Source organism: Drosophila busckii, chromosome 3L (assembly GCF_011750605.1).
Source record: "Drosophila busckii strain San Diego stock center, stock number 13000-0081.31 chromosome 3L, ASM1175060v1, whole genome shotgun sequence".
Classification (NCBI taxonomy): Eukaryota; Metazoa; Arthropoda; class Insecta; order Diptera; family Drosophilidae; genus Drosophila; species Drosophila busckii.
The window spans coordinates 2212514-2225069 of NC_046606.1; the positions used below are offsets into that span (position 1 = coordinate 2212514).

The 12556-nt window shown below is 38.9% G+C and overlaps 1 protein-coding gene across 1 annotated transcript; it reads left to right on the plus strand.

Moving 5' to 3' along the window:
• The first annotated feature begins 8488 nt into the window (after nt 1-8488).
• Nucleotides 8489-9467, plus strand: LOC108599230 (trypsin-4-like). Its single transcript, XM_017986028.1, has 2 exons — nt 8489-9142; nt 9249-9467. Exons 1-2 carry the CDS (start codon nt 8767-8769, stop codon nt 9254-9256), a joined length of 384 nt encoding a protein of 127 aa, XP_017841517.1. The 5' UTR covers nt 8489-8766; the 3' UTR covers nt 9257-9467.
• Nucleotides 9468-12556: the final 3089 nt, after the last annotated feature.

Sequence of the window (12556 nt, forward strand, 5' to 3'; positions counted from 1 at the left end):
CAAACCGATCGCTAGGCTGTCCATGGCCACATAGCCTAAGTAAAACCAAATAATGTTGTAATTTACAGCGCTGAAAAAAAAGGCAACAGCTATTTTGTGTATATAATTTTTTTTGTTATTTTTTTTTTGTTTCTAACGATAAACAAAAGGCGCAAAGCAAAATAAATAGTGAAAAATAACAAGTCATAAACATGATTTATATGCAAAGTGCGCACTGTTGGTTGCTGCTATGGAAATAAATTGGGCAACGGCTGGTTGGACGCGCCGAGCGAGCCGAGGCCTGCTCGAAAGCCAAACAGAGGTGTCAGAGATCCAGCTGAGACGCCAAAAAAATAAATAAATGAAAAGCAGCAATATTAGCGGCAATTTATGCATGTTGACGGTTTGAACAAATGATCAGGCCAAGCTGGAGGGAGCAACGAGATGAACGTGAGCAAAAACAATGGAGCAACAATTTAACTACCAGAATACGCCAACAAATTCTGGCTAAGCACGCACAAACAAGTTGCCAATAGCAGAGAGAGAGAGAGGGAGAGGGAGAGGGAGATGCCGGCACAGCGGGTTGCTCAGGGTGTGAGGGATCTTTGAGCGCTGAGCTGCTCTCGGTGCTGGGGTCTCTTTTGTTTGTCACACAAATGAAGAGTTGATGATAATGGGCATTGATGATGAGGATCAACTTGAGCTCAATCAGCGCTAAGAGTGAGAGAGAGAGAGGGGGAGAAAACTGCCTGTCATGATCGTACCCAGATACAGATACAGATACCGGTTCCAGTTTTCAGGTCCCAGTCGCTTGTTAGGCACAGATTGTTTTTCTTTTTGGTTTGTTGTTTGGTCTCGGGTCTGGGGCACGTTCAGAAGGATGCCCAGAGCTCGGAGCACACTTGTGCCTTTGACTGGTTTTCAGGTTCAGCTTCAGCTTCAGGTTCTTTATACTCGTTTTTTTTTTTTGCTTTTCACTTTGTGTGTGCGCAGTGAGCAATGATTAAATTAATTATGCTTGGCAGGTAGAGAGAGACTCCTAGACACTATAGAAATGCAGCAAGCGTAAAGAAATTGCTTTAGCCTCGTACCTGAACAACAAGAAAGAAAAAAAGGACATTTGATATTTTTGACACATTTCAAACGCAGGGAGTTTGCTGTAAATTAAAAAACGCGCTGATTGCCAAGTACCAAATCCAAATCCAAGCCATGCACCACACTAATGCCAAACCCAGTGTCTAATCTTTTTGAACAATTGAAGTGTAATTTATGACAACAATGCCACGGCCCGGACCGGCTGCCTGTCCGGCTGTTCATCCATCCGTCTGTCTATCTGTCTAGCTCTATCCCACGCCCCATGACAAATGCCTTTGACTTGTGCAGTGCATGACGCTGCGATCGGCAGCGATAAGCAAGTTAAGCCCTTGATCAGGTTGCCAAACACTTGTGCCTGGGCCCAGAGACACAGGTCTATGGCCTTTTCTATTCTATTTTGAGTATCTGTCTGTCTGTCTGTCAGTGCCTGAGGGCTGCACATCAATTCAATTGGCATTTGTTATTGCAGCATTGGCATTGCTTATCAAGCCCATTGCATCGATTTATCTTTGAGGAAATGTGCAATGAAATTTGAGATTTACTCAACCCAAATAATAAACAATTGATATGTAATTTGCAATTGGCATTCCCCCTTTTTCTTTATGGAATTACCAAATACTTTAGCGATCTTTGTTTGCCATCAATCAAGCTATTGTCAAAGAATTTCTTTAAGCTGCTTGTAAACAATTTAAGAATTTATCAAGCAAACAGCAAATATATTAAACTGCAGCACATTTTCTAATCATCAAACTTGCTTTATTTTAAATTTTTAAACATTTTCCCATTTCGACTGTTATTTAAAATTGAAGCAGCATTTTTTAAAATAATTTATTTCAACGCTTTTAGTCTAAAAAGTCAAGTAAATAAATTCTACTCTTATAAATATTGTATACAAATATTGCTTGTAAATTTTAAAGTGCGCCTGTTGTTCAATTTATTCCAAAATTTTATTCCATGCACTTTGTAAACAAATTTTTGTTATTGCTGCTCAACATTTTTGTTAATAATTCGGCAAATGTCAAATGTGAGAAAAGCAATTTGCATGGCAGCCAAAAATAGTCGTAGCGCCCACCCACCGCCCACTCAACTGCAGCCTCGCTGGGTGGGTTGTAGCCCAAAATACACACAGCGAGTGCCATTATAATAATAATAATCTCAAATGCAGCGACGGCAACGGCGGCAACAGAAATAAAAACTCACAAATTGTAAACTGTAGCGAAATGAAAATTGCTTGCGCTGAGTTTTCTTCTATTTTTCATTTAGTGCAAAGCGACGACGCAAATACTGTTGGACACATAAACAAATAAGCGATGTGCCACGCCCTCTGCGCCCTGCACTTAACGATCGCCGCGTTTTATGCATATTGCAGACAAATAGAAAATAATAATATTACATTTTAAATTTATGCAGCAGCAGCAGAGCAGCAGCAGCAGCAACTGTTTGTTTGTTATTTTCATGCTTTAATAAAGCGCAATTTGTGTTGTTGTTTTTTGAGCTTTTTTTTATGCATAGTTTTTGTTTTCCTGTTGTTTATCAACAGTTGAAATTTTATAGATTTGGCACACTTTTGGCAAGAAACGTATTGACGACATAACATAGAGCCAAAGAAAAATGTTAGTACGCACTAAAAAAATATATAAATAAATTAAAGAAAATAGCCGCAAAATTAAGTGATACAAAAAATAGCAAATTGTTAAATTTAATAAATTTTTTTTATTATGCTTAGCAATTTTCAAACTGGCGTATGCCAATTTGCATGCGAAATGTATAAATAAATAACAAGAGGAAGCTTAAGCAACACACACTATGAATGAGCAACTGAATCAATGAATGACTAAAAAGTGTAACAACAAAAGTTTATAAATTTGTTAATAATATTGCAAGAAAAACAAAAATATTTGCTATAGAGTCACAAACTGGTTAAAGTGACTAAACTTTGCGGTCAGTCTGTAGCTGTGGCGCCAATACACAACTTTATTTATTTATAAGTTTATCTCAAAACTTAAATATGGCTAATTAAAAGCAAACAACGCAACGCTGGAAATGCAAATGAAGAACTAAAGCAGCAGCTAAAATGAAAATGTTTATGATTTTAGCAGATTTTAGTCAAGATATATGCTGATTAAATTATAACACCCTGCCCAGAGCCACTAGGGGCGACTATATTTTGTTGTTATTTTTTATTTGTTGTACTCGTCGTAGGCCATTTGAAAATTTAGAATTCAAGCGGCGTGCGCTTTGCGCTTTGTTTACAAATAGAATACCAAGAGCTAGAGAGCGCTAGAGCAGGGCGTATGGGGCGTATGTGTAATGAGGGTAGACGGCGACGGCTTCGGCATGGGGGCATATGGCTTGTTGTTGATTTGTATGCTTGTGTATATGCATATTAGATGAAATTATAAACAAAACAAAAAACACACATAAAACTAAAGCGACGCAATATGCGAGAGACGCTAAAATCGTCACGCCCAACGCTAAGACCCAGAGTCGAGTCGCGTCGAGTCGCGTCGCGTCGAGTTGAGTTGAGTCTCTAAACTCGCAAAGCGGCATGGGCAGGGGCCAGCACCACTTATCGCATAGAGATCGCTTGTTGTTGTCTTGCCAAAGCAAGACACACGCGCCAACACCTCCTACGCCGACGGCGACCGCAACAGCGACAGCGACGCTGACAGCGACAATACTATGGGCAACCCACACTCGTTTTTGAATGCTCATCCATTGTATTCGCGCTCGCAGCGATCTCGCTGAAGTTCGCAAATGGGCAACAGACCCCGAAAACAAAAAAACAAAATAAATAAGCTTTTATTTTTCTAGTTTGTTTTTCTTTTATTTTTATAATGACAGTGCCTCAACCGCTGGGGCACACGATCAGCGCATGATACGAGCAACAAACAACTTTGATTGTTGGCCCCATGCAAATGAAACTACAGTGTAGCCAAACTAGAACTAAATTGCATATTTTAATAATTAAATTTTAGCATAGCAATTAGCTATTTTATGCTATTTAATTGATATAACTTTTGGTTAGCATAAAAATCAAATTAAAACTCAGCTAAGCGGCTTAAAGCTTGCGCCTGTTTTTAATTGAAAAAAGGCAAAATAGCGCATAAGCTTATAAAAAAATATTTAATTGTTTATTTTTTATCTAACTAATTTGCATATTAATAATGCAGCTATATTTATTAGGTCATGTGGCTAACTCAACCCTTTGCTTTGCTTTATTATTGATCTCTTTGCCTAGTGTTGCAAGCAGGGCTACATTTTATATGTTGCCCCCCAGATGATGTCACAAGAATAATAAATGAATTTATTTTTTGTATTATTTTTACCTCACGTTTCGTTGATCATACGGGGCGTATGTTAATTTTGTTTTGTTTGCAAGCTAAGCTCCATAATAACGAGAGAGAGTGAGCGCGCTAGCGAGTAAATAAATTTAAATACAAATAGCTAAAGCAATTAATTCAAACGCCTTGTTTGGCGCCTGTTTTATAACCAGCTTGCTCTGTCTTCTTATTATTATTATTATTTTTATTTTGCGTATACTTAATATTATAAAGCTGTGGGCGAGAGCGCACACATTGTAAACAAGTAAATCAATTAGTGCAAAGTGAAACTTTGCGTAAAACTTTGCTTAATTATTATAAGCAGCTTTAAGAACTAACTTGAGTTGGGTTCGTCGTCGCAACTTTTAAGTATTTGTGCAAAATACTTTCCTTTCCTAGCCCCCAAATTCTCTTCGTATTGACGCACAGCCCAGAGGAATTTTCGTGGCTTTTAGGCCTTCACTGATGTTTTCGGTCAACGGATGTGAAACGTTTGTTACCAATTGTTGCCTATTTACATACACAAATCGTATGCGTCAATTGCCACACACACACACACACACACACACACACACATACCTGCAGCTACATATGTGTACACATACTTATCAGCACCACTGTGTATGGTATGATGTATGAGTTTGTTTATGAAAACATTTTGTATTTCTTATAGAATTCTTTTGGCATCAATCAATGCAATGGGGGAGGGGAGGGGTGGCTGGCTGGCTGGCTAATTGTTGTTGTTGTTTTTTAAATGATATCAATAAAAGAACTAGGCCATGATAACAACCCGTTTTCCTGTTTGTTTATAATTGTTTGTACAATTTGCGGAGTGTACAGAATTTATTTTTCTTCTTTTCGTACTTTTCAGTACAGATAACGTGCAATCTATTTAAAGCTGCATGTGTGTGTGTGTGTGTTGCTTATAATTTGCAATTAGATTAGAAACATCCAAAATACGCAGACATAAAACATGTAACTGCAAAAAGCGTGTAAGAGCGAAAGAGATAGAGACAAGCGAGCAGAAAAACAAACAAAAACATTAAATGGTGATTAAAAGTAATTTAGATAAAAACGTTCAAAGCAAATACACAACAACAACAAACATAAAACTTGCACAAATACTTATGCAGCCAAGCAATGTAACAATGTGTAGTACAGTGAAGCTGCAGTATAGCTGCAAAATATTTGTAGTAGTTCAAATTTCGTATCTTTTCTTCACGAATTTAATATCATTTATTATACCGTACTATTTATACATAAAAATTTATTTGCTTAGCATTTTTCCAGGTATTGAGTTGCAATTGAATTAAATGTATGTATATTAAATTGGAATTATTCTAGGAATTAAATTGAAATGTGAAAATATTGATTGATAGATTCTTTAATATTCATGTGTAAATATTTTTTGCTGCGCATTTTTCCAGGAAAAAAATTTTAAATGACTATTTAAATATATATTTAATTGTTGCATATATTTCTAGAAATTTAATTTAAATTAATTGAATAAAATATTGATAAACGTTTTGTTATTTATTTGCATATTTTTCTAGGAACGTTTAAAGTTTAAATTGAATTAAATGCATATTTAATTCTAGGAATTGAATTTTAATTAGACTGTTGCAATATTAATAAAAAATTTGTTATTTATATGCATATTTTTCTACGAATTCAATATAAATTGAACTAAATTAAATTCTTGCAATACTAATAGATCATTTTTTATTATTTTTATTTTTATAGCAACGTAATGGGGTAAGTGCCTATAAATATTACCTATACTTTGATATTCCTATGCCATTCAACTAATTGACTCACTAGTATAAGGTACCACTTAGCCAAGCCTTACTGTAGTGTGGCTAATTTCAAGCACAGTAGCTAAAAGATACTCAGTAGGCTGAAATAACGTTTGTCGATGGGCGCCAGTGACGCGCTTAACTGATTTAGTTAATTGCATTGTTTTTCAATTAAAGTTCGTATTAATTGAGCAAACAGCTGAAAAAAAAAGCAACAACAATAACAAACTGAAACGATAACCACAACGACAGGCCACGACACGCCAAGCCAAGCCAAAGAGCCAAGAGCTAGACCAGGTCTCTATGCTGTGCTCAGGTTTGTGTTTTTGGTCTTGGCCTGGCCCATAGCGTCGATAAGATAAATCCAGGCACACACACACACACACACACGTATATACTTAGAGCAAGTAGACAAACAACAAAGTGAGGCTAAAGCAGAAAAAATAACAACAGACCAGCTAATGGAGTAGCGCTGTATCTTAAGCTGTGTGGCACTTTTGCTTGCACATTGATAAGCATAATGTGAAAAAGAGAATAATATACAAAAAGCAGAAAATATATAAACAAATATTTATGGGCTATCTATAGGTAGCTGTAATACTGCCCAGGCTGATAAGATTAAGTGTAAGTTTTACAGCAGAAAATGCAAATTTGATAAGGATTATAGAAGACCACATATATATATATATATAACTATATATACGTTTAGGGTGGACACTTGTCTTGCTTGGCTTGTTATGCTTGTAGCTATGGTAATTGAATGTGTTGCTTTATATATGGCAGTCAGTGTAAGTGCTTTTTGTTTGTATATGCAAGTGTAGAGGTGTGTCTTTCTCTCTGTGTGTGTGCGTAGCGTAGGAGTTTCGTTATAATAACAATAAAAGTGCCTTCCCAATTCAAAATCAATTAACGCCAAGTGCTACTGGCCATGACAAGAGCGTAAATATTTACACAAAATAATGACAGCCAAATAAATAGTAGTCCTCAGTCCTCTCGAGTGAAACTAATTGAGCCATTCGCATTAGGCAAATGTAAACTCTGTTTATTGTTTTTTGGGGCCCACAGAGTTGCTGCTGACCAACTTGCTTAGCAAATATGTCAATAACCAAGCGCAAAAGTTAACAGCTCAGCGCGCCAAACTTCTTAAGCCGCTTAGGCTCATATTTATTTTGGCTTAATTTAATTCCATATAAATTGGCTAACGTTGTTAGCTGCAAAATTGAAAACTTCAAGTGCATTTGAAATTCGCTCTGCTGTTGTGCTGCTGTCAACTCCCAAGTGTAGATATCTATATTAATGGAATTGCTAAATCAACGGATTTACAGTTGTTGGGCAAGGCTCTAGACCAAACGGCCAAACGGCCAAGTGGGCAATTCATTCATGCTGGATTAGCTGTAACATTTTCCGGACATTGCACGCGCTCAACAAGCGCATCATAAATCTTCGAGCATTTTTACTATGCAAAGAGCTGAGCGAGCTGTGAGCTGAGCTGAGCTGCTGCACTTCTTTATTATATTTTTCATTTGTTCGTTTTTCGGGCACACACACACACAAAACGAAATTAGAGAAACGACTGGCAGCAACTGAATTATGGTTTATACCTGAGCGACTGCTGCTGATGCCATCGCCTTGGGTTTGGTTGAAAAGAAAAGAAAAAATATAAAAATTGTAGCGTTAAGTGCGCGCCTGCCAACGAAATTCATTCATAAATTTGAGCAGCGCTTTAAGTTGCTCGGCCTGACACTCGTTTGGGCCATAAAAATGTCGCATTATTTTATGCCAGCACATGTGCGCAGTCTACAGCAAGGACGAAGGACACTTCCGGCATTAACGACTTCAAGGATGTCGAAAACCAACTCAGCAGCCATCACTCTCTCTCACTCGCTCGCTCCCCACCAAACCAAACTAGCTAACTGACTGCAACTACTTAAGCCGACTATGCACTATGGCACAAGGACCTTGCTTGGTTAGCTGAAATTAGCTGTATTCCTGGTACACTTTTATGGCTCAAATCGCAGACAAGAATTCTGTTGCCGCTGCCGCTGCCGCTGCTGCCTGAAATGCAAATGCATTGTGGCCTTTATTGCCTTACGTAGCATTACGAGCGATTTGTCAATATGCAAATGACCATGGAAATTCATGAGATTCATAGATTCGCGTACTTAACTAATTCGCTGCCAATGCCGAGTTAGCAGCAATACTTTAAGTTCTCAAGCATAGCAAATTAGCCAAGCTAATTATATTACATATAGTGCAAATTTAAATTAATAGCAAATAGTCTGAATAGAATGTTGCTTGCATGGATAACTAAGTTCACAATTTTGTCGCTGCTCCTCGCATACGTTGAAGGCAGCCGTAGAGCTGCAGCTCGCGTACACGGTGGCTCACCAGCGAAGCCGCATTCTGCGCCCTTTCACGTATCGATTATTAGTGCAACAGAGAAGTCTCATGTCGTGGGCGGCGCTATAATACATCGCAGATTTGTCTTAACATGTGCCCACAGCTTTCGATCAGTAAGTAGAGTACATCAGCGAGTGATTGCGGGCACACAGGACATCAAAGAGAATAATACAATGATTATGTTGCTCCACATTAAACGTGTATTCCTTCAATGCGCCCAACTTCGTAAGAACTATGACTATCAAGATGTGGCTCTATTGGAAACAGATAGAACCATAATATTTGCCTGGAACATACAACCCATACTAATTCATCCTTATCTAATACCCAATGGCACCAAGCTGATGCTTTATGGGCATGGTTTACGCGAAGATAATGAGCGCTCAGCTGTGCTACAGGAAGTGGAGACCTACTATCTAGACGAGGATGCATGCCAAGGGTATATTAAGAAAGAAACGCCATTTGATCTTGGAGTTCTATGTCACTCGCCTTTCAAGACGGGCAAAGGCACTTGCTTTGGCGATTCGGGAAGTCCTGTAGTTATGCAAGGTAAGCGACCAGTTGTGGTCGGCTTGAACTCAAGAATCGCTGGTTGCGGCACTTGGCATCCTAATCTTGGAATGCGCATATCATTTTATTATGATTTTATACGCAGTACAGTGAACTCAGCTTACCCGGACGATCCACTCGATGAATATAGATAAGTGCATTAGAAAATAATCGCAATATTATTCTGTCTCAAAGCGGAATGAAAGTGAAATTCAAGTGGAAGTCATTTCTGCTACGCAAATTTTCATTATTTACGGTTTAAAAATACACACTTAACAAATAAGTCTTAATATTAAGTGGTTCTTATATAAACAGTGTAAATAAAATGCTGCTTTGGTTAAGAACTTCGGGTACAATTGGGTTCCTGCTCGTGGGTTCCCTGGTCATTGCGGACCGAGTCGAAGCTCAACCTGGCATCTTCGGTGGCACACCAGCGGAGCCACTGTCCACGCCTTTTCACGTATGCATTGTTTATAGAAAGAGCTTAACTCGTAATGCGTTATGCATCATTCATCGTAGATTTGTTTTAGCATGTGGTCATACCAGGTAGTGATTGCGGGCACATAGAACCTCAGGAATAAAACATTTATTATGAAGTACGACATTATTTGTGTCATTGTTCAGTGTCAAGATCTCAATGAAAAATTAACTGAAAGTAGCTGTAGTCCTGGTCAAATCGCAGATAAGAATTCTTTTGCTACTGCTGTTGTCTGCAATGCAAATCTATTGTGGGGATTTGGATTTGTCAATATGACCATGGAAACACATAAGATTCATAGATTCAAGTACTTAACTAATTCGCTGCCAATGCCGAGTTAGCAGCAATACTTTAAGCTCTCAAGCATAGCAAATTAGCCAAGCTAATTATATTACATGTAGTGAAAATTAAAATTAAAATTAATTGGAAATAGTCTAAAAAGAATGTTGCTTGCATGTATAACTAAGTTCACAATTTTATTCCTGCTCCTCGTGTACGTTGAAGGCAGCCGTAGAGCTCGACCTCGCATACATGGTGGCTCACCAGCGAGGCCTGCGCCCTATCACGTAGCGATTATTGGTGCAAACAACTTGTTTATTTTCATGGGTGGCGCTATTATACATCGCAGATTTGTCTTAACATGTGCCCATGGCTTTACATCTGCAAGAAGTCTACGTAACCGATTGCTTGCGGGCAATCAGGACTTCACAAATAATAATACAATGGTACAACTAATACACATTAAACGTATATACGTTAAATGCGCACATCTTCATAAGATTGATTATAGCGACGTGGCTCTATTGGAAACTACCCCCATAATATTTGACTGGAGCGTACAACCCATCCTAGTTTATCCTTATTTAATGCCCAATGGCACCAAGATGGTGGTTTATGGACATGGTAGGCGCAAAGATAATAAAGGTTCAGCTGTTCTTCAAGAACTGGAGACCTACTATCTAGACGAGGATGCATGCAAAAAGCTAATGAAACGAAAAACGCCATATGCTCATGATACTCTATGTCACTCGCCTTTCAAGAAGGGCAAAGGCACTTGCTTTGGCGATTCGGGAAGTCCTGTAACTATACAAGGTAAGCGACCAGCTGTGGTCGGCGTGAACTCAAGAATCTATGGTTGCGGCACTTGGCATCCTAATCTCGGAATGCGTCTATCATTGTTTTATGATTTCATACGCACTACAGTGAACTCAGCTTACCCGGACGATCCACTTGAAGAATATCCAGAAGAAGATTAGAAAATCTAAACTATATTCTTACATTATTTTGGGTATACATAATAAATATAGAGCAACAGCTTAACTAACCAAATTAGTCTTGGGCTATTGTCACGTAAGCACTCCATGGATCCCATGTCAGGTTAACCCCAGCAGATGTCAGATGCAATTCGCAAAAATCAAAAGAGACTTCTTAATTGTTTTTTGGTGTCAGCGCAGTAAATTGATTTGCAGCCGTCGCTGTTTGACGTTGCATATAGTAGCATATGCAACAAATTTGTCTCTGGGCAATTTCTATATATAAGTATGGTCTATATATATATTTTTGACATGCAAATGGATTTTAGCATTGCACAACAAATCTGCTAAATTGAATCATTTCGCACTGACAGCAAAAATATGAAATCACAAATGGAATTATAAAATCCAGCTGCCTACGTAAAGCTGCCAAAACGGATACGCGCCCCAAAATTGAATTGTGAGCGACGGTAGGTGGTGGGACGGGGGGTAGGGCGACTGTCTAACCAAGGCAGGCAATACCCTATCCAACTGCGCCAAGCTCATCTGTCAGTGAGTACTTGAGGTGAAAATGCAATTATTTATTAGCCATAGTAGCAGAAGAAGTTGCGGAGGCAAGCAAAAAGAAAATATGAAAATGTTGAGCACACATATAAACACACACACACACACACACAGGGACAAATACGTTGTACCGTTGTGTATATGCAATGTAGCAATGCACAAATCCATCCTGTGTACAGGACGACGGCAATCGCAATCAAAACATGACGCGCTTCGTGCACGACGACGGGGCGGAGTAAAGTGGGGTGGTGTGGAGTGGAGTGGAGTGGGGTGAGGCAACAACGAGTGGCTTCAACTGACAGGGGCACGTATGTAGAATTAGTTTACGAATTGCTGCAGGATACGTGGCCCAACATTTTACAGCAAACAATTTCCCCCAATGCGCCACACTTCCCACACTTTAGTTGCTGCTTGCGTTGTGGCAAGTGTACAATGGGCACAAGCAGACAAATATGCGCTAAAATTTCAAATTAAATTCAAACAAAATTAAAAACAGTTTCAACAATACAAATGTTTATTATTTTTGAGAAAATAATACTGAGTATACATTATTTATATAATTTATTTATTGACAAATGCCCACAGTATGCAAAAATCATAGGCATAGGCATAGACATGTACTGACTCAGAAATCCTAGCTGTCTGGCAGCTGGGGGAATTGGAATTGGCTTGCTTTTGGTTTTTCACTCGGGTGCGAGGTGCGAGGGTTTCTCGCAGGGTTTTTTGGATTGGGACCCGGGGGCGTTTGCTGTTGTTTGGGCATACGCCTTGAGGACGAAACAATTTGGAGCACATGTAACGCGGCGCTGCAACCTGAGGCATACAAATTTTTGGAAAGCTCTATTAAACGATGCCACGCCTAAACGCCCACAGGCCATACCTTAGCCACGCATCGAGCACAGCTCCCAACAGCTCTTGCCGCAGCGGGGCTAAACTTTTAAAAGAAAAACTTGAGCATGTGTGTGTGTGTGCGTGTGGATTTTTGAAATGAATATGCATGGGCGTGTGAGGACGAGTGTGACTGTCAGGCGACTGTGGCGTAGGCGTGGCTCATGGGGCCGGAAAAACTCTTGGCAAAAGTAAATTTAAAAGTTTTTATGCGCTACTGTCGGTATGTCC

What these genes read in the sequence shown, in the direction of transcription:
- LOC108599230 (XM_017986028.1), top strand. Translation starts at nt 8,767, where the DNA reads ATGATTATGTTGCTCCACATTAAACGTGTATTCCTTCAATGCGCCCAA.